This window comes from Brassica oleracea, chromosome C4 (assembly GCF_000695525.1).
Source record: "Brassica oleracea var. oleracea cultivar TO1000 chromosome C4, BOL, whole genome shotgun sequence".
Taxonomy (NCBI): Eukaryota; Viridiplantae; Streptophyta; class Magnoliopsida; order Brassicales; family Brassicaceae; genus Brassica; species Brassica oleracea.
In genome coordinates, this window is record NC_027751.1 from 12761038 (window position 1) to 12781897 (window position 20860).

At 39.8% G+C, this 20860-nt stretch overlaps 4 protein-coding genes across 4 annotated transcripts; 3 read left to right on the plus strand and 1 right to left on the minus strand.

Moving 5' to 3' along the window:
- Nucleotides 1-889: 889 nt before the first annotated feature.
- Nucleotides 890-3716, plus strand: LOC106339290. Its single transcript, XM_013778079.1, has 2 exons — nt 890-985; nt 1259-3716. The coding sequence occupies exon 2, from the start codon at nt 1349-1351 to the stop codon at nt 3602-3604; it is 2256 nt and encodes a 751-aa protein (XP_013633533.1). The 5' UTR covers nt 890-985; nt 1259-1348; the 3' UTR covers nt 3605-3716.
- A 242-nt stretch (nt 3717-3958) lies between these two features.
- LOC106340847 lies at nt 3959-6469 on the plus strand. Its single transcript, XM_013779678.1, has 8 exons — nt 3959-4249; nt 4335-4558; nt 4624-4685; nt 4771-4992; nt 5079-5199; nt 5463-5785; nt 5864-6008; nt 6089-6469. The coding sequence occupies exons 1-8, from the start codon at nt 4009-4011 to the stop codon at nt 6347-6349; spliced, it is 1599 nt and encodes a 532-aa protein (XP_013635132.1). The 5' UTR covers nt 3959-4008; the 3' UTR covers nt 6350-6469.
- A 637-nt stretch (nt 6470-7106) lies between these two features.
- Nucleotides 7107-8237, minus strand: LOC106336845 (histone H1.2-like). The gene is made up of 2 exons (XM_013775801.1): nt 7998-8237; nt 7107-7926 (listed from the first exon to the last, which is right to left on the minus strand). Exons 1-2 carry the CDS (start codon nt 8175-8177, stop codon nt 7300-7302), a joined length of 807 nt encoding a protein of 268 aa, XP_013631255.1. The 5' UTR covers nt 8178-8237; the 3' UTR covers nt 7107-7299.
- A 4009-nt stretch (nt 8238-12246) lies between these two features.
- On the plus strand, nt 12247-13038 carry LOC106338167. The gene has a single exon (XM_013777203.1). The coding sequence runs from the start codon at nt 12247-12249 to the stop codon at nt 13036-13038; it is 792 nt and encodes a 263-aa protein (XP_013632657.1).
- The last annotated feature ends 7822 nt before the right edge of the window (nt 13039-20860 follow it).

Consider the following 20860-nt stretch of genomic DNA (forward strand, 5'->3'; position numbering starts at 1 on the left):
CCGATGTCCGTCGGTAAATTCCGACGCCCAAAGTTCGTCGGAATAAACCGAGGAACCACGTTCGTCGGAATTGTAGTTTTCCGATGAACTCTGGTCTCGTGTAGCCGCATCGTAATATCGTCGGAAGTTCGTCAGAATGACGTTTCTCGGTATTCGTCAGAAAGTCGTCGGAATTTCTGACGAAATTCCGACGAATTTTTTTTTTCCGACGAAATGATACCGACGGACGGGTTCGTCGGAAATTCGTCGGAATAGACCGATTCCGACGAATTTCCGACGATTTCGGCCATCAGAATCCCCCTGTTTTCTTGTAGTGAGTTTGCACTCCTTTTTTAATGTTTATTTAATCAAAAAGCGCTAAGGATTATAGGTAAGGATTATCTATAATCTGGCGTTGTACATGCTCATTCTCGACTCGCAGATGAATTACAACAATATAAAGAGCGCTTTTCCATATTTTTGTCATTCTACATATTTATACCACATGTATACAGAAGTGGTAGTCTTCCATCAGCAACTATTCATACTGGTTTTGTACTTCCGATTTGAGTTTTCAGAACCGTTTAGTTTAGAACATCTGTGAAAAACAACTTTGTTCTTCAAGTTGACAAAACTTCGAATTTAAAGTTTGAAAAAAAATTACCTAACTTTAATAAAGATAAATAAATAGCACAATACTTATATATATATATATATATATATATATAATAAATATGCAAATGTAATGTAAGAAATAGAGTATTTCTAGTCACGTGTGAAATCATAGTTTTTATGATAATTATATTAAAAAAAAAAAAAAAAAAAAAAACAGACCAAGTTTGTGAATGACTAAAATACCCTTGTAAAACCTAATAAAAGGGTGTAATTGAAGAATATGGAAGAGGAATCAAAAAAAATCGCCGGATCCCTTCTTTGCCCTTCTCCATCGCCCAGAATTTCCCCCTTGTCTGCTTCCTTACCCGCCAAATCCTTCCTCTTTGAATCCGTGAGTTTCCATCTCTTCCGATCTCCTCTTTTCCATCGAATCTTGTTCCAAGTTTTTAGGTTTTTTTCAATCTCGGAAGCTTTGGGTTTTGGCAGATTGCTTCCAAAGTTCTTCGTTACTTTTGTTGCTATACCTTTGGGGGGTACTTAGGCTTTGGGAACCTGCTTTTGTCTCAACTTGTTGTTATTTTATAGGTTCTGATAATCCTAGGAGCTCTTTGTTATTCTCACCTTGTCTTATGTTGTTGTTCATATATTGTTTTCTTGCTTGCAGGTCTATAACGAATTGCACGAGTTGAGTTAGATTCTGGAACAGATATTGTCTGGCATTCTACTTGGCAAATACTTTGTTTACTGTGATGAAATGGCAAATCACCAGCTGATGATGATGGCAGCGGAGGAGAATCACGAGATATCCTCGTTTAGACAGGATGAGCATTTTGCGGAACCTCGACAGAACAACGAACTGTTTCCCCCTCCTCCTCCTGCTCATGGCTACAAGTTTGCTTTCCAACCGCTACAGGCAACTGACCTGCAGATTGGTGTTTCACGTGAGCAAAACGAGGTCTGGAACCACAGTGGAGAGATACATGAAGGACAGTCTCTCGAGGGAAAAGATGAGGTTGATTCTCTGGAGATCCGAGACGGAAGCTATGACAATGCTTATGACATCACATTTCCTGATAACGATGATGACTCTGTGGAAGCTTCGGAGAATGACAAACTAGCTTTAGTAGTTTCCGAGGATCTCACTGATAGCTTACAGTTAGGGGTGGGTCACTGCATGAATACGGATCCCATAGTACCTGATTTGGACATAAGCCTTTCTCAGCAGCTAGAGTTGGCTCCTCCTACTGTTCAGTGCCGCTCTCTGGCTCCAGCTCCTGAGCATAATTTGGAAGTTGGTATGGAGTTTTCAGATGTCCTCGCTTGTAGGAGAGCGTTGAGAGATGCAGCAATCGCCTCGCGGTTCGAGATGCAGACGATTAAATCCGATAAAACTCGCTTCACTGCAAAGTGCGCTAGTGTGGGCTGCCCCTGGAGGATCCACTGCGCCAGGCTTCCCGGTGTGCCAACTTTTTCGATAAGGACTATTCACGGGAGCCACACGTGCGGTGGTATCTTGCACCTCGGTCACCATCAGGCTTCGGTTGAGTGGGTCGCCGAGGCTGTGAAAGAGACGCTGAGAGAGAATCCTCATTGCAAACCTAAGGAGATACTTGAGGAGATTCATCAAGTCCATGGGATCACGCTATCGTATAAGCAAGCGTGGAGAGGGAAAGAGCGTGTGATGGCTACTGTTCGAGGTTCGTTCCAAGAAGATTACCGCCTTCTTCCTCAGTATTGCGATGAGATTAGAAGGACGAATCCTGGGAGCATCGCTGTGGTTAATGGACACCCTGATGATGCGAGCTTCCAGCAGCTGTTCATCTCTTTTCATGCATCGATCTCTGGTTTCCTCAACGCGTGTCGACCTCTCATTACATTGGACAAGATCGTTCTGAAGAGCAAGTATCTAGGGACGCTGCTGCTCGCCACTGCCTTTGATGGAGACGGTGCAATGTTTCCTTTAGCTTTCGCGATCGTTGTGGAGGAGAACGATGGTAGTAGCTGGCACTGGTTCCTCTCGGAGCTGCGTCTACTGCTCGAAACGAACACGGAGAACATGCCGAAGCTCACGATTTTATCTAACAGAGAGCCGTCCCTAGTTAACGGAGTAGAAGTTAGTTTCCCAACGGCGTTTCACGGCTTCTGCATCCACCATCTCGCGGAGTCTTTCCTCAAGGAGTTTAACAGCGACTCTGTTGTCGTAAACCTCTTTTGGGAAGCGGCGAAATGCACCACCGAGTTTGAGTTTCACGCAAAGGTTCACGAGATGCTGCAGGTGTCCCAAGACGCTGCCATGTGGGTCAGTAACATCCCTCCCTCTTTGTGGGCCACATACTGCTTTGAAGGAACCAGGTTGGGTCATCTGAATGTGAATGTCACCGAGTCGATCAACGGTTGGATTCAAGAAGCTTCGGGTCTTCCTATAATCCAGATGATGGAGTGTATCCGTCGCCAGCTCATGACTTTGTTCACCGAACGCCGAGAAGCAAGCGTGCAGTGGTCGAGTATACTAGTTCCATCTGCTGAGAGACTGGTCCTCGAGGCGATAGAACAGTCTCGTGCGTACCAAGTTCACAAGGCAAACGAGGCGCAATTCGAGGTCATGACTGGTGAAGCAACGTTGTTAGTGGATATTAGATGCCGTTCATGTATGTGCCGCGGATGGGATCTATACGGTTTGCCTTGTAGCCACGCAGTTGCAGCGCTCCTCTCTTGCAGACAGGACGTTTTCAGGTTCACAGAGGGTTACTTCACTGTGGCGAATTACAGGAGAACTTACGCGGAGACCATACATCCAGTTCCAGACAAGACCATGTGGAAGAAAATGGAAGCTGAGGGAGAAAGTGGTGATGAGGTTATGATAACGCCACCGAGGGTGTTGAGACAACAGCCACGGCCGAGGAAGAGGAGAGTTCAAGTAGAGGACCGTGGACGACAAAAGCGGGCGGTTCGATGTAGTAGGTGTAATCAGCCTGGCCATTTCAGAACAACTTGCACAGCTCCTATATAAAAGAAAAGCTTATGATATCTCTTTTTAGATTTTTTTTTTATAGGTTTAGAACATTCTTTGCAAAGCCTTTCTCTTAAACTCAATTTTCCAACAGTGACAATCAACTAAACATTTTTTAGAGTCAATTTATATATCTTCTTATGTTATATAGCTTTGAGTAAAAAGAGTTTTCTAGAAGCTTGTGAAACACGCAACGTACATATACAATAAGATTGTAGCCAACACAAAACAAAACTATATTGTCAAAACCACAAGAAACATCCGGAGTAATAGGCCTCGAAGCTATTTTAGTACAGTAGAGTATACACGTGGAGAGAGCAGATACATTGTCTCGTAACAGAAAACAAACTCAAACAATGGTCCCAGTCTTGGGAGTTTAACCAATCTCAATCTCATGTCTCTTGATGAATCCCCAAACCAAATCCGTTCATCATATGTCAGACAGATCAATGTGTGTTTCAGAGTTTAACAGCAACACGACGGCCTTCACACAGATTTTCTTAATCTCAACCATTGGCTTGCTCTTAGCCGTCTCACTGCTTTACCGTCTAAGGAAGCTACGTTACTCCAAGATCATCCCTCGTCTCAGAGTGTCTCACAAACACAAAGGCCATGAGAAGCTCGAGAGATTCTCTCACTACGTTGGTAATATCAAATCTACATATTTATCCTCTTTGAAATCTCTTTGATCTACAGATCTTGATGCATTATAAGGAAATGTTGTTTGTAGTGAGGCAGATGGGATTCAAGGACAGGAGAGAATGTCCTCATCTCTGCAAATTAGCCAGTGAGTACATAAGGAAATCAGGTTGCTGCGAGGAAGACATCTACAGCTTTTTCTCTGAAGAGCCTGATGCTGACTCTCTCTTCATTAAACTCGTTGAGGAGTTTGAGAGATGTATTCTCAGTTACTTTGCTTACCACTGGAGCCATGCCGATCTCATGATCAGTCAGGTTTAACGTTCATAGTCCTTTCTTCATTAGTAGTAGACCAAAAACATCATATGGGTTTGTTTCAGATACTTAGCGCTGATGCTGAGCCTAAGAAGAAGCTCAAGCACATTGTCATGGCAGCAACAAGGTGATCCTACGCAAGAAAAACAATCCAGGTTGTATGTTTTTTTTTGTGATTTTTATCAAATAATTGTTCCTTGGTTGATATATAGGGAGCAGAGGTTTGAGAGGGTGACTAAAAATCTAAAAGTTGCAAGAGTATTCAACACATTGGTAGAGGAAATGAAAGCAATGGGGATTGCATCCGTTGATGACTCGGAATGTACAGAAGTGATGGCTCCAGTTGCACACAAGGACAGGAGCCCGGTTCTACTCCTCATGGGTGGTGGTATGGGTGCAGGAAAGAGCACTGTCCTTAAAGAGATTCTCAAGGAGTGAGTAGAGATTCATATATATAAGTTCACTTAGTAATTTTTTCTTATGGATTTGGACTGTACATGCTTGTGTGCTTTTGGATCAGACCATTTTGGGCAGGAGCAGATGCTGTGGTTATTGAAGCCGATGCTTTCAAAGAATCTGATGTCATATACAGAGCTCTAAGCTCCAGAGGCCATGTTGATATGGTCAAGACTGCTGAATTCGTAAGGTTCTTTCTTTCTAAGTAGTTGCAACAAGAATCCTCTCTTACAGAAGAACCTGCCCTGTGACAATAAATACATATTACCTTAATGTTAACGTGCTATATCCCCATAAAAATTATCATATACCATCAAATCAAATGTCCCTTGAACTATGACCTCGTACTAAATTTCTCCGAACCGATAGTTAAAACCTATTATCTTTTGTTATATTCAAGTATCCAAAAAATGTTATGGAACTCTTCTGTGAAATGGAATTAGAACAGGTTCACCAATCATCAACAGATGCAGCATCATCTCTCCTCGTTACAGCCCTCAACGAAGGGAGAGACGTGATAATGGATGGAACACTCTCTTGGGTACCATTTGTAGTCCAAACCGTAACCATGGCGAGGAATGTGCATCGCCATCGCTACAGAATGGGAGCAGGCTACAAGGTTGGTGAAAACGGAGATGTTATAGAGAACTACTGGGAACGCATAGGGGAAAGACAACAGCTGCAAGAAGATGGAAGGGAGAGAAAGCCATACAGGATAGAGTTAGTTGGCATTGTGTGTGATGCCTATTTAGCTGTGATTCGAGGCATTAGGTGAGAGTGTTCTCAAGCAAATGTGTGTGTGTTCTTTCTTAACATAAGGTTTTTAGTTTAACCATGATCTATATGCAGGAGAGCAATAATGTGTAGAAGAGCGGTTAGGGTGAGATCTCAGCTGAGGTCTCACAAGAGGTTTGCGGATGCGTTTCTTACTTATTGCAACATAGTTGACAATGCAAGGCTTTACTGCACCAATGCTCTTGAAGGTTCTCCAAAGGTTAGATGCCAATTAAAAAAAGAACCTGAAATGTTTTGAGTAATGAAAGTGAGAATCAATGTTGTGGTTTTTGTGTGCAGCTGATAGGATGGAAAGAAAAGGAAAAGACATTGCTAGTGGATCCAGAGGAGATAGACTGTTTGAAGAATGTAGGGAGGTTGAACGAGGATGCGGAATCTATTTATGAGCTGTACAGTAGACCAAACCCTGCTTGTGAAGCTGGATCGATATGGAAAGACATTGTTCTTTCTCCTTCCAGGTTCAACGTTCAACAGGAGCTCAAATACTCAATTCAGAAAGTGGAAAGATTCAAACAACATCTCCAAGAATCACCAAGGTGAGGCGGAAGTTAGAGAAGTTCAGCAGTTTTTCTTAGCTTTGTTTCCTGGTATGTCACAAAATTTGGTTTAATGTAACACTCCTAAAACGATCAAACACAAGTAATTCTCTCTAAGCAAAGAAAGAATGGGCATTGCTTAACTTGCTATCTACTTATGTAAGAAAACTTAATAGCAGAAACCAAACAGAATTGCACAAACAATACCAAAACATTGAATGTAAGAGATGTCTTAAAGGTAGCAAATGCATCACCTTAACTTTACCAAGCTTGTTGTTGTCAAGAGAGATGAGTTCCTTCAAAGCATAGTATGTTATCTCCATTTCTCTCATGAGCAATGAAACAAGAACATGAAGTGCAGAAACAAGAAAGAAACTGAATCTACTTAACACATTGATAGTTGATACAATGCCTTAGATTCATTCAAGAACCAAATCAGGCAGGCCTAGATGAACATAAAAACCTAGCAGAAACTCTCTAAAGAAAGAAAGAATGGGCAATGCCTAACTTGGCCTCTCTCTACTCATGTGTCACAAAGCCAGGTAGCAGAAACCAAACAGAATTGCACAAACAACAACAAATGCAAGAGATGTGTTATAGGTAGCAAATGCATCAAATGATTCAGACATAACCTAAGAATCTCAACTTAACGTTGCTAAGAGAGAGAGAGACCAGTTCCTTCAAAGCACAGTTATGTTATCTCCATCTCTCTCAGGAGCAATAAAACAAGAAAGAAACTGAATCTACTCAAACACATTGAATCAACGCAGAAGCACATCTTTGCAAACCATCACATATAGCTATTGAATTTTCAAACAAACCAAAAATTACAAGATAAAAGGGTTTCGAGAAGAAACCAAGAAAAAGATAAACTTTGGAAAAAGCAAGCCCCCTTCATAGACGATTCAATTATACAGACTTTAACCCTAAGAGAAGCTAAACCAATCATCTTCTTCACTTCTTCCTCGTCGAAGCCCTCTTCGCTGGAGATTTAACCTTCACACTCTTAGCCGGAGCCTTCTTAGTCGCAGCAGCCGCTTTCTTAGCCGGAGCTGCCTTCTTAGCAGGAGCACCCTTCTTCCCTGGAGATGTCCTAGTCGAAGTCCTTGACGCTTTAGCAGGTCTCTCCTTCGCCTTAGGCTTAGCAGCAACCGCCTTAGTCTTCGAAACAGCAGCTACACTCTTCGTCTTAGGTTTGGGCTTCGCAGCAGCTTTAGTTGTTGTGGTTTTTGCCTTAGGCTTAGCAGCAGCAGCAGCAGCAGCAGCAGCAGGTTTCTTGGCTCCTTTAGCAGCCGGTTTGGTCTTAGCAGGAGCAGCTGCTTTACCCTTCGGTTTAGTAACAGCAGCAGCTGGTTTCTTCTTCGCCGGTTTAGTCGTAGCCGCCGGTTTAGCAGACGGAATCTTGAAAGAGGCTTTGACTTTGACGAGCTTCCCGGAAGCGACGAGTCTCCTGAGATTGACGAGGAGAAGCTTCCTGAAAGTAGGAGGAAGCGACTTCTGCTTCTCCTCGATGAACTTCTGAATCGCGTATTGGCTAGATCCGGTTCTCTCCTTCAACGTCACGATCGCATCTTTGATCATCTGCAATTCAAATTCAAATTAGTGAATTACAAATCTGTAAACCGAATCAGATCGAGAATTGAATCTGGTACCTCTTCGTAAGGAGGATGAGACGAAGTGGTTCTCTTCCTCGGAGCAGCAGCAAGTTTCTTCGCCGGCGGCTTAGCCTCCTTAGTCTTCTTCTTCCTCGCCGCAGGCTTCTTCTCCGTCGCCGCCGCAGTCGCTTCGGCGTCTCCTGACTCAACGACCTTGGTTTCTTCCTCCGTCGACATCTTTCTAGGGATTTGAAAGTTATTTTGATGAAGAAGACGAGAGCTACGAGAAATGTTTATATAGTCAGATGTGAATATGAGACCAAGTGGTTTTCTATCTCTTCTCTGATTGGTTAATACCGTGAGTGCTCGGATCGGTGCAATCCTTCTCATGTTTGAATTTTGTCCGTTGGATTTAATCTTATCGACGGTGTGGAGATGACGATTGCGAATGTTTAATGAGGAGGAGGGTTACTAGATGTGGATAGCTGCCCTCGGGTGTGTTTGGTGTGCTTTTAGCCTCGTGTAATCTGGTCGGAACTTGAGTTATACTTGATAAAATTCAGTTTTGTTTTCTGGAACTTGTAGATAATTATGTAAGGTTTCGTTTGAATATTTAAGCGTTCGAAATGGATCATTGTAGGATGATAAAATCAGTTTTGAATCAAGGTTGGTCGAAGCTATGGTTTGTTTTGATAGTATTAAGGTATATTTGATTTTCCGGATAACGCTTGGGGGGAAGATTGTGAATGTTTATATTCATTGGAAACTAGACTAATCAAGGAGTGTAACGAACCAAGATTTGTTGAAATCGGATCATGTTTTGGTTGGAAAATATGCTGTTGAATCCGACTAAAGATGACCATTTTCTAATCTATGGTGTCAAACAACTTTGTTGCATGTGTGATGTGTCTATCTTTAGAAGAGTCTCAACTAAAGCTAACCAGATGTTTATGAAATGGATTCATTTTCATATATCAAACTCATTATATCATGTGATGATTCACTAGATAATTTTCTTTAAAATTTTAAAATGTGCAATACGAGGTGAGGCATATATGCATAGTTTGACAATAACGACGATGTATGAAACTATGCATCTTAGCTTGTACTTTTATCATCAATAGTGCGATATTCATTAGCAAAGATAAATCATGATTGTGAATACGAAATTCAATCTTATACTTCTTATATTATTTTTTTCATTTAACACATAGCAATATAGTTCTATATTGGAATATTGATACCAGGTTTGAAAACTTCCCATGGTTTTAACTTTTTACGAACTAATTAAAGTGAATATGTATGGATGATGTTTTCATATAAGATCCGGGGTAATTAAATGTTCTTAAAATTATATTCAAAGGAAATTAGTAATTAGGGTTTCTTTTTCTATATTGCTTATTTTATAAATCCAGTAAAAGCCATCTACATATTCTTCTATAGTAAGATAGGAACCTTCAATCTCACTTTGACACGAACATTAATATCGCAAGAGTAAACGTGTTAGACATTCCACTAATCTTCCATTCAGATACTAATTGCGTTATTATGGTTTAATTTCGGATGTCAGTTACATTCTACGATTAAGCTAATGTTGGTTTCGAGATACTCTGAAGTCTAAAATTTATATCTAGATATAGTCTAGATTACTAGTATAACCATGATCAGACATGCAATTTAATAGTAACAATGAACTTTTACGCTATGGATTTAGTAATAACCTATTGAATGGTTGATACAAAAATATGTTTTCAATATATGGATATACCAGAATTGCTAACGAAAGATCTGCCCCCAATCTTTAGATGACTATAAGTATATAAATGATTTATTTTTGGGGTATCATCCACATATGCCAATACTCTTAAAATAAAGCAATAACATATTTGGTATCATCTACATATGCTAATAATCCTGAAAGAAATAAACTTTACCTTATCTATAGTTTTAATTATATGGGATGCTTGTTAGTTGCCAGTTGCCACCACCCCTTTATTCGGACACGTCATTTATTCATAGTGCAAACGCCAAAACCTCAAAAAGAAATTTTTGCTGGAGATCATTTCCACGAGATTTCACCTAGTAACATAAATTATGGATAATATTTGCATATAATTAATGTAAAATAAAGTTTCAAATATTTTATACTTCAGAAAAAGTAATAAATAACTTGGATAAGACATCCGCATGTGAATTTATATAAAAATTACTTTTTAAATATCGTATGAAAAAATACAATTTATATTCTTGATCGAATTAATATTTTTGGCCTTTAAACAATGTTTTTGATTTTTTTTGCTAATTGCATAATTAATTTACTGATGAGCTAATCTCAATTTTAAAAATATTTAGGTAAAAAAATCACTTATCGCATAAGAACCTAACGTTTAGGCCGAAAAATCTTATGTCTACAATTTGGTTACAATTAACTATGCCAACTCGGTTTTAAATCATGATTTAGCAATTTAAAAGTTAATTATGGCTATGAGAAGTTTATTCACGTGTCAATCCTATCTATCTTCAATATTTTTCTCATTTTTGTGTTGTTTTTACATTTTAGTTATTGCACGATATAAATATTAATTTTTGAGTTTATTCTCATTTCGTTATTTTCTTTGTCCTGAGATTTAGAAAATGTTTAAGATTTAAAATTGTTAAAGAGATACATATTTAAGTTAAGATATAAGTATGTATTTTCATATGATGTATAGTTTACTTTAAACGATATGAAATATATATATATATATATTAACATAAACACCTATTAAAATAAAATTATTTATTCATATGATTTTTTTAATCATTGTATCTTATTATAGAAAAAAATAAACAAACATGGATAACAAAAGTTTATATGAGACTTTTAATATAGTTTAAGTAATTTATACTCGTTTTTTAAAATTCAAAATATAACATATACAAAAAAAAATCTAAATTTTTATTATATGATTAATGTAATTGTGTAATTTATTTTAATAATAAAAAATTAAACAAAAATGATAGAAAGTATACAAATTGTTAGCAAATCTTTATTATTTAAAATTATTAATTGTCATATATATCTTAATCACATTAGGTAATTCTGTAGGTTTTATTTAAAGAAATAATATATAATAATTTCAATTTGATAAATGAATATAATGAACATATTATATAATATAACATTATCTAGCAACTTAACTTTAGATTAGCAAAATTAGCATTTCAATTACGTGATACCTAAGCTGGGTAATTTTTTAATTAATACAAACTACAAGTTATAACTTTTTAAATGTTACTCTATTAATATATAGGGGATGAGGAATATATATGTGTATATATACTCTTTTGACTATAATATTCCTATATATTGCTATCTTTATAAGAAATAAACAAGTTTCATCATGTATTGGCTAAAAATAGGAACAATATGACACGATCTTATATCTTGAATTATTACTACGTATGCTTTAGATATGACTCCAAGTGGACGATTTCAACGAGATTTTAGAAAATCATTTAAAAAGAAAGATGAAGGAGACCATCATCCCTATTCTTTTATTGTAGAGTAATGCAACAAGATTGTGCCATTGTGGTATAGTTGACTCTCCATATAAAGGGAATCTTGTAGCTTTGGCCAAAGAGACCAGAATTTAGTGAAGTGCTGCCTGTTTTAGAGCCATGAGAAATGATTGGTTCAACATGTGGCTAATGGGCTCGGAACCACTATAGTTCATATCTTCTTCAATCGGCGTTTTCGACATAACCAATTTCGTTTATGCCTATCTAACACAAAAATATAGTTCTTTATGTTCATACCATCCATACATAGTGTTTTGATCACTACTACCATTCAGTTTAATATTTTCAGCACTTTTAACTTTTAGAAAGAGTCGAATACTAAGAAGGTAACGACTAAAAAAGAAAAAAAGGGAAACGCTCAGTGCGATTAGGGTTTCTTTCCTATCCCACGCCGTCGCCTGGCCTCTCGCCGGCCGGTGAGAATTTATGTTCCCTCCCCCTTTCTGTCTTGTTCCATGGCGTCGTCTCTATCACCTGAACGTCGTGCGACCCCCCCTCTCCAGATCCGCCAGATCCGAAGTCGTGCATTGCTCCTCCATCTCCTCAATCTGTTTCTCAGTCCATCGATCAGAAGCTACAGAAATCATCGGTGCCTTTATCGATTCCTTCGGTTGCAGCTCCATCCTATGCTGAGCGCTTCAAAGCTTCGAAAAGGAATCTTCGAAAGATCTCCTCGCCGACGTTTCTGGAAGACGGAACTCCAGTGGTTCAAGCTCCTCCGTCGGTCATCCTTCAAGCCTCTAACATGTGGCAAGATCACATCGTTGCTCACTTTCATGGGTTAATTCCTCCTCCAGCAAAGATTCTCGCTGATCTTAACCCAGCTTGGGGTAAGTTCAGGAAGATAACAATAAGAATTGTCTCAGAAACCTCATGCCTCATCTACATTCCGTGTGTGCAAACAAGAGAGTGGGTCCTCCAGGTTGGATACTGGCAAGTCGACCATGTAGCTTTCTCGGTTTTCCCATGGTCACCTGACGGTAATCTCTCTCCTCCAGAGCTGCTTACAACCCCCACCTGGGTAGTTCTTAAAAATGTTCCACCTCAGTTATACTCGCTCGATGGAATCAGTGTAGTCGCTAGCAGAATTGGCGAACCATTCTGCACAGAAAAGTCAAGACTCGATCCATATCACTTCGGTAATACCAAGATTAAAGTTGAGATCAGTCTCGAAGAAACGCCTCCGGAAGTTGTTGAAGTTTGTGATACAGTAGGAAATAAGGCCATAATCAATGTGGAGTATCCAAGGTTACCGCTGAAATGCTGTAATTGTGGTAGGTTCAGCCATCTAATGAGAAGGTGTCCAAAGCCCGCTATGAAGAAGACTTCGCAACTACCGAAACCGGAAAGTACTCCTAAAATTGCCTCTGTTACAACTAAAGTGTCACTTGAGAACTCTCAGGAAGATCAAATTACCTCTATTGACCAACCTTTACCAGTGTCAAGCTTAGTAGAGAATCATAAGTCTTCGGTATCAAGACGGAGGAGATCCCGCTCTAGGAGTAAGAAAAACGTCAAATCACAGAGGAGTGGGTGAAGAAGCAGGATACTACCGCTGTGATCCCAGTGCTGGAGACATCACTATCTGTCTCTATACCAGAACAAGAGCCTCCACACTCGAAGCGACTTCCTCCTCCAGAGCCTATTCAGGAAGCCTACAATCCTCAGTTGAGTACTGATGAAATTTCAGGTCAGGCAAGAGCGATGTCAGATTCGGAAATTGAGATATCCAGTGATGATACTCAGACTACAAATGATACTCAACTCGAGAAGGAGGTACCGTGGCTAATAAAGTTCTCAAAGAAAGCAAGAAGAGCTATGAGACAAAAAGAACTATGGCAACTCTCAAAGAATATAGATACTCCGGGGAAATCTCCTCTTTCTCAAGGTTCGTCCTTGGGAAGGAGAATGTAATCTTATCATCTGCTTCTGTTACCCCATTTTTGCACGTCGTTATGAAGATATTTTCATGGAATATTCGTGGACTCAATAGTCTCGATAAACAACGGATAATAAAAAGATGGATACATTCAACTCGTCCATCATTAGGAGCCTTTATGGAAACTCGGGTGAAGGAACCCTTTGCGAGCAGCATCATACAATCTGTGGTACCAGGTTGGAGATATGAGAAAAATTATATTGGAGAAGAAGGAGGTCGGATTTGGGTAGTTTGGGACCCTTCTCTCTCTGTTGTTATATTCAGGAAGTCAGAACAGTTTGTTGTTTGTGGGGTCTTTGATCCTGTGACAATGAGTTTGTGCTCGGTGATTTTCGTTTATGGATTCAATACGGAAGTCCAGAGAAGGCCTCTATGGGCAGATCTAGCTGAAACACTTTCAATGCCGGCTATGAAGGAGACTCCAGTTCTGGTGCTTGGAGATTTTAATCAAATTCTCAAAGCTGAGGAACACTACTCTCTACTCCCTTACCCCTTACCGATCAGTGGCATGGCAGAATTTCATTCATGTTTAGAGGAGGGGGAGCTATCTGATCTTGAGACTCGCGGTGCTCTATTTACTTGGACCAATTGTCGCCCTGAAGAGCCAATATCGAGAAAATTGGATCGAGCTCTTGATAATGAGAAATGGAAAGAAGAGTTCCAAGATGTAGTTGCAGTTTTTGACCCTCCAGGAGACTCGGACCATGCTTTTTGTCTAGTTGACCTGAATTCCTCTCAGTCTTCCAGAAAAGTAAGCTTCATGTATTTCTCCTTCCTCTCAACTCACCCAGAGTTTTTGTCTTCAATTAAGAATGCTTGGGAGAAGGAAATCATGGTCAGGTCTAAACTTTTCTCTCTCGGTCAGCATTTAAAAAATGTGAAGAAAGCCTGTCGGGATCTTAATAAAAGAGGATTTAGTAACATTCAGCAACAAGCAAAGGAAGCTATGGTTGGGTTACAGGATGTGCAGTCTCGTTTGTTGGTCGCCCCCTCTGATACTCTCTTCAGGGAAGAATTTTTTGCTAGAAAGAAGTGGAAATTCTTTGAAAATGCTGAGAGGATCTTCTACAAGCGTAAATCTCGAGTTCGTTGGTTATCTCATGGTGACTCTAATATTACCTTCTATCATAAAACAGTAAGTGCTCACCAATCTAGAAATGCTATTCGTATGCTTATCAATGAAGCAGGCGAAAGAGTAGTAGAAGACATTGACATTAAACAGCTAGCGGTGTCCTTTTATGAGGATTTGCTTGGCACTGTGAACTCGGATGTCTCGACTATTTCGGTTGAGCAGCTTCGTAGATTGCTCCCTTATAGATGCCATGCGAGTATGCATGAAAGTCTGGTTACTATCTCCTCAGATGAAGAAATAAAGACAGAGATTTTTAGTCTCCCCAAGAATAAAGCTCCAGGTCCAGATGGGTTTCCGGCTGAGTTCTATTGGGAGGCTTGGAGCATTGTTGGAGAAGACACAATCCAAGCTATTAAGGAATTCTTCTTCAGCAGAAGGATGTTGCCTAAATTTAATGCCACATCGATTTGCCTCATCCCCAAGATCACGGGTGCAAACAGTCTTGGTCAGTTTCGGCCGATATCGCTGTGCTCTACGGTTTATAAGGTAATCTCAAGACTTTTAAAGAAGAGGATTCAAGGGATAATTCCAGAAACCGTACAATTGAATCAGGTGGGGTTCGTGAAGGGTAGACTATTGTGTGAAAATGTTTTACTTGCGTCGGAACTGGTCTCTGGATTTCACAAACCCGCTTTGGTTGAGAGAGGTTGCCTTAAGATTGATCTCTCTAAGGCTTATGACAGTGTGCATTGGAGCTTCTTATTTAATATCCTCGAAGCATTGGATTTCCCTCCCATTCTTAGAGAATGGATTGCGCAATGTGTTTCAACTACTTCTTATAGTGTTATCATCAATGGAGAATTGACCGGTCATTTCAAGGGAAAAAAAGGGATTGAGACAAGGAGACCCTATCTCATCGCTTCTGTTTGTTCTTGTTATGGATGTTCTCTCGAAGCTTTTGGATGAAGGTGCTATGAACAGAATATTCAGGCTTCATTCAATGTGTGATGATCCCCTCATTACCCATATAAGCTTTGCTGATGATGTGCTTGTTCTTCAATGGAGCGGAGGAATCTCTTCAAGGTATCCTCTCAATTATACAGCACTTCAAGACAATCTCTGGTCTGAGCTTGAACTTCAATAAAACATAATTGCTTTTAGATGGGGGAGACCCGACCATTACTCATGATATGGCCTTACGAGTAGGCATTAAGCAGGGTGCACTTCCCCTTCGATATCTTGGGGTTCCTCTATCTTCCCGCAAAATGAGCAAGACAGATTTTCAGCCTCTGTTAGCAAACTGAAGCCAAGGTTCTCGTGGTGGTCAGCTAAACACTTATCCTTTGCAGGGAGGTTAGTTCTCATTCAATCAGCTATCTTCTCCACCTTGTCTTTTTGGGCTTCGATCTACACTCTGCCTATTCAGTGTGTAGAAGAGATCGAACAGATGTGTTCAAGATTTCTTTGGAAAGGTGACATATGTCTGTCCAGAGGAACCAAAATTAGTTGGGAATCTTGTTGTACGCCGAAGGAGTCAGGTGGTTTGGGTATTAGAAGACTGGCTCAGTGGAATAACGTGTTAAGCATGAAGCTCATTTGGCTTATATTCTCCGCCAATAATTCTCTATGGGTCTCTTGGTTGAGAAGAAACTTAATTGGTGAAGGAAACTTTTGGACCCTGGACGCTAAGCCTAATGATAGCTGGGTCTGGAAATCGATTTGTAAAATGAGATCCATGGCGCGACCCTTTATCGTTTGTGAGGTTGGATCAGGTATCTCAGCAAGCTTCTGGATGGATAATTGGACATCTCTGGGACCTCTTTTGGATCTTACGGCTGGTCAAGGCCCTGCTACTACAGGTTTACCCCTAAACGCGGTTGTGGCTGATGCAATTATAGAAGGGGCCTGGTGGATAGAGAGAAGTAGGAGCAGAAACCCAGTCATCTCGTTGATAAAACAATGCCTCCCTGATCCTATACCCATCTCTCAGGACAGCAATGATGATCAATATCTCTGGAAAGTTGGAGACGCAGTGCCTACGAACCGGTTCCCTTCAGCAGCAACTTGGAATTTTCTTCAACCTCATATTCAGCCTGTCTATTCGTATAAACAGGTTTGGTTTTCTGATAGTATTCCTAAACACACGTTTATTACTTGGGTTATTATCAGAGATAGACTGCCGACAAGAGATAAGCTTCGGGCTTGGGGTTTAGCAGTTCCTCCTACTTGTGTTCTCTGTAATATAGATGAAGAAAATCGCCAGCATCTGTTATTCAATCCTTATGCTTCAGCGGTGTGGTCTTTATTCATGACAAAGCTCCATCTTTCCCCTCCGGTGGCCTTTGAAGATGGTGTAAGATGGCTGAAAGACCCCACCAGAGACATGTAGGTTAACTTCTTAGTAAAGCTCATCTTTCAAGCCTCGGTTTATAGCATCTGGAAGGAACGTAATTCAAGAATTCGTTCAGCTCCAATTCGTCCTCCGGATGCACTTATCCAAGACATCAGAAATACAATTGATTACTGAGTTTAAGCACACACCAATTAACCTAATGTGCCAACAATACCACAATCGAATGGTATGTCATTGTAGCATTTTAGGATCAAATCCATAAGGAACTAATGATCTATAACACCAAGAATACACAAGCTTCCTTAATCTAAGCAAACAAGAATATGGATGATTTTGTAACAAGCTAATGTCCTAGGAATATAAACAAGGTGATCTCAAATCCAATCAAGAAATCAGTGCAAGAACTTTCAATCAAATGCTAAGGATGGATCCATGGGCAAAGATAATTGATATAAGGTGATCAAGGTTCAATCTAGGATGTTCAAACAAAACAATCAACAAGTCTATAGGTCTAGATCTCATTCAAAATAGATTAATCCACTCCCGTGATAATAATCTCTATGCTAGTCATGCATTAAACATCAACTCTCGTTGGCTAACACATTCAAGCATGCATAAATCACAAGTCTACTAACCACTTAAACACCTCGGACATCAACTGCCGTTGGCCAAGTATGTAAAAGACAATGCTAAGTTCATTCAAGCATTTTAATAAACACCTTCCGGGCGTAAAATAACTTAAGGTCTAGATGAGAGTGATCAAGTCTAATCTAGCATTAAGAATACTTAGCAAGCATAGAACGATGTTAATCAAGCAATAAACATCCTAAATATCCACCTAATCACCCTAATCTATCTAACCCATACAAGGTCACTACTCACTAATCTCCATAAGAAACCTTAAACCCATGTAAGGATCAAGACTAATCATGTTAATGAGCAAGAGAAACACAAATATAAGATGAAATACTTCCGTAGATTATCAAAAGATTCAAGCTTTTACAAGTTTAGACAAAGTAGTGAGAGAAAATGAGATCAAAAATAAAGTTTTTAGGTCTAAATCTATTTATAGAGATGTACAATTCGTGTTGGTTTAGTTGAATTAAACCGGGTCAAACCAGATTAAACCGGTCAACATCTCAAAATCGCGTCCGCAGCGGCCATCGCGTCCCGCTCCACTAAGCCACTGTCGAGCTCGCTCCGTTGCGCGCGGTTGGGCCATGTCGCAACACTAAACCGCTCTCATCCATAGTTGACTTACAGCGGCATCTCGTCGTCGTTCTCGGAGGTCGTTGTGAACCACGCTTAGGACTCAATGGTCTCCCTCTCCCGCTACATCAAGTCGCTATGCTCGAGCTCCGTCTTCATCTTCTTCGCTTACTTCTCATGTCTTCAGCTCGAGCTGTGGCTTGCTACGTGATCCACCACCGCAGGTTCTCGTCTCCTCCGCCGTGATCAACTTCCTCACGTCTTTAGCAGCCGTGACCAGCATTCCAAGTTTGTTGCAGTTCTCCACCACGAACGTCGCACTCTTCTTCCTCGTGGTTCAAATCAAAGCCAAGCACCACGGGATTTCTTGTCGTCACAGCTCATCTCCTCGCTGTGACGTAACCAGAACCGAGCTTCTTCCACCATGGCGTTCAGTCTCCATCTCTGCCACTTTGCTCCACCACAGAGCCTTGCGTTCAGGCTATCACAGCTCCTCCTCGGTCTCGTAATCTCAGCTCCACCGCGTGGCCGTGCTCTTCATCTTCGTCGGGAATCAGCCTCAGATTCTGAACAGAGAAAGTATCGTTCTCTCCAATGGTGGATTTTAGAATATTTTCACCTCTAGCCCTTTCACGTTTTGGATATTTACTATGTGACCCCAAAACTATTGACAGTGCAGAAGTGTCCCTTTGATTCAGCCCCAAACATTTTAAACTTGCAATCTAACCCAGCGAGTATTCCAAAACTGCAACCTTGGTCCCTGAACTTTGGATAACTTCATATTTGACCCCAGACTTCCATTGTGTGCAATTTAGCCTTTGAATTTCGCCCTAAACTTCCAAATGTGCATTCCAACCCCTACGATATGCAATTATTTATGCAAATACAACATAAAGACCTAAATGCAACCTAGAATAACCATAATAAGCTAAAATATGAATCTAAAACTCATCAAAATGAAGAGATATCAACTCTCCCAAACTTGCTCTTTACTTGTCCTCAAGTAAACTTTCAAGAGTTAAAGGAAGAGAGGTTTGAAAATGGAAACTCACAACCAAAAGAACACTTTCGTGCCTTCAACATAACATCCCAAGGAAAACATAGCAAATAGCATGAGCAACTCTCTTAGTGCACTCTAGCTTCTCAAGGTCTATCAAGACTCTTTTATCTCTACAAAAGTTACATTGCCATTCAATCAACAAGTTCCTTAGCCAACCCTCACATTTATTCACACACATACACACACAAGGTGAATTCTGGCAAATGGATATTTTATCTCAATCATTTGGTTTGGTGAGAGAAGATGGTCTAATGTGAAGAAAGATGGGTTTCAAATGCATTATTGATAGTGAATCGCACTCAAGAATATGAGCAAGATCATTATGCAAAATTTATCTAAGAAAAAGAGCAATTCATGCATACAATGTCTTGTTCTCATCATTCTACCATTTCCCTAGAAAATTTCAAGTTCTACCCTTTTCTTGATGACAATCTCACTCATCTTTCATCCCAAAAACCCCAAAGATCACACTCTCTTCATTCGCCCAATGAACACTCTTTCTTTTACTTTGACTCAATCAACTAGGGATTTTTTTTTCTTCGCTCTTTTTTTTTATTTGAATTTTCCCCACTCTTTTCATGTTTCTTTTCTTTTGCTTCTCAAGGGATTCTAATTAACAACTCTAGAGCTTTTTTTTTTTTTTTATAAATCCCTAGTGATTTTTATTCATTTTCTCATTCTTTTGGTTCATTTCTTTTCACTTTTCACTCACATCCCAAACCCAAGATCAAAAGAATTTAAGCTCACAAACCCAACAACCATCCTAGAGGCTAGCCTAAATGAGGTCCTAATGCTAGCCAAAGATGAGAACAATCCATTATCGCTCCTAATACTTTCAAGATTTTGCACATGACATGCTATCAATAAAAGGCCTCACTCAAGCAAATTAATGTTGGTTTCAAAGAATGGTGAGGGTTAATGGGTATGGAAGTGCCATTTGGGTTAACAAAGATTGGTACAAAGAGAGAAAGATGACCCAAATGTGTATAATATCCATAATCAAGTATGCAAATGTCCATATGCAAGAGAGATTAAGTTCATTAAGCCTTTGTTCATTTGGAGTTGGTTTCAAGAACAATGTCAAACATCAAGCAAGCAAAAAGTTTCAAGAAGAGTTTTGAAGGCTCAAAGCTTACAAGTTTTTTCAAGAGATGCTTAAGCTACTTGGTATGTTTAACAAGAATGTCAAATTGAGTTCTAGACATGTGTTTACAAGGTTTCTCCCAATGCATGAATGCAATCTAAATGCTTCTAGACTCAATCCTAAAGATGCAAATGAATCAAGTGAAACTACATGAAGATTTTCAAAGAAAATAAATTTTTTATGGATTTTCTATGCAAATAAGTATTCACAATGCAATGCATGAGACTCATGGCAAGTAAACAAAACAGAAAATGATGTGAGATGCTAGACTCTCCCCCAAACTTACTTCACACAGTCCCTTGTGTGAGAGTAAGCTCAAAGAAGAGATCTAAGGGAAAGAAATAAACATGAAAACTAAATATGTACAAGGTTGGGGTGACACTTACTTGGATTTATTGGTTGAATTGGGTGGTAGAGGACCATTGGCCTCAAATTTATTTCACTTGTAGACATGGGCTGAAGCGGAGAAGTGAAAGAAGGTGTCTAGATTCAACTTGAAAAGCCTCAACCATACTTATTAAATAACCTAAAAAGAAAAGATAAAGAAATATATACAATGGATAACATGAGATTTCCTCCCAA

What these genes read in the sequence shown, in the direction of transcription:
- LOC106338167 (XM_013777203.1), top strand. Translation starts at nt 12,247, where the DNA reads ATGTGGCAAGATCACATCGTTGCTCACTTTCATGGGTTAATTCCTCCT.
- LOC106339290 (XM_013778079.1), top strand. Translation starts at nt 1,349, where the DNA reads ATGGCAAATCACCAGCTGATGATGATGGCAGCGGAGGAGAATCACGAG.
- LOC106336845 (XM_013775801.1), bottom strand. Translation starts at nt 8,177, where the DNA reads ATGTCGACGGAGGAAGAAACCAAGGTCGTTGAGTCAGGAGACGCCGAA. An exon ending in CTCATCCTCCTTACGAAGAG is followed by an intron (nt 7,927 to 7,997) that starts GTACCAGATTCA and finishes TTTGAATTGCAG; the next exon opens with ATGATCAAAGATGCGATCGT.
- LOC106340847 (XM_013779678.1), top strand. Translation starts at nt 4,009, where the DNA reads ATGAATCCCCAAACCAAATCCGTTCATCATATGTCAGACAGATCAATG. An exon ending in ATTGTCATGGCAGCAACAAG is followed by an intron (nt 4,686 to 4,770) that starts GTGATCCTACGC and finishes GTTGATATATAG; the next exon opens with GGAGCAGAGGTTTGAGAGGG. An exon ending in TGGTCAAGACTGCTGAATTC is followed by an intron (nt 5,200 to 5,462) that starts GTAAGGTTCTTT and finishes GAATTAGAACAG; the next exon opens with GTTCACCAATCATCAACAGA.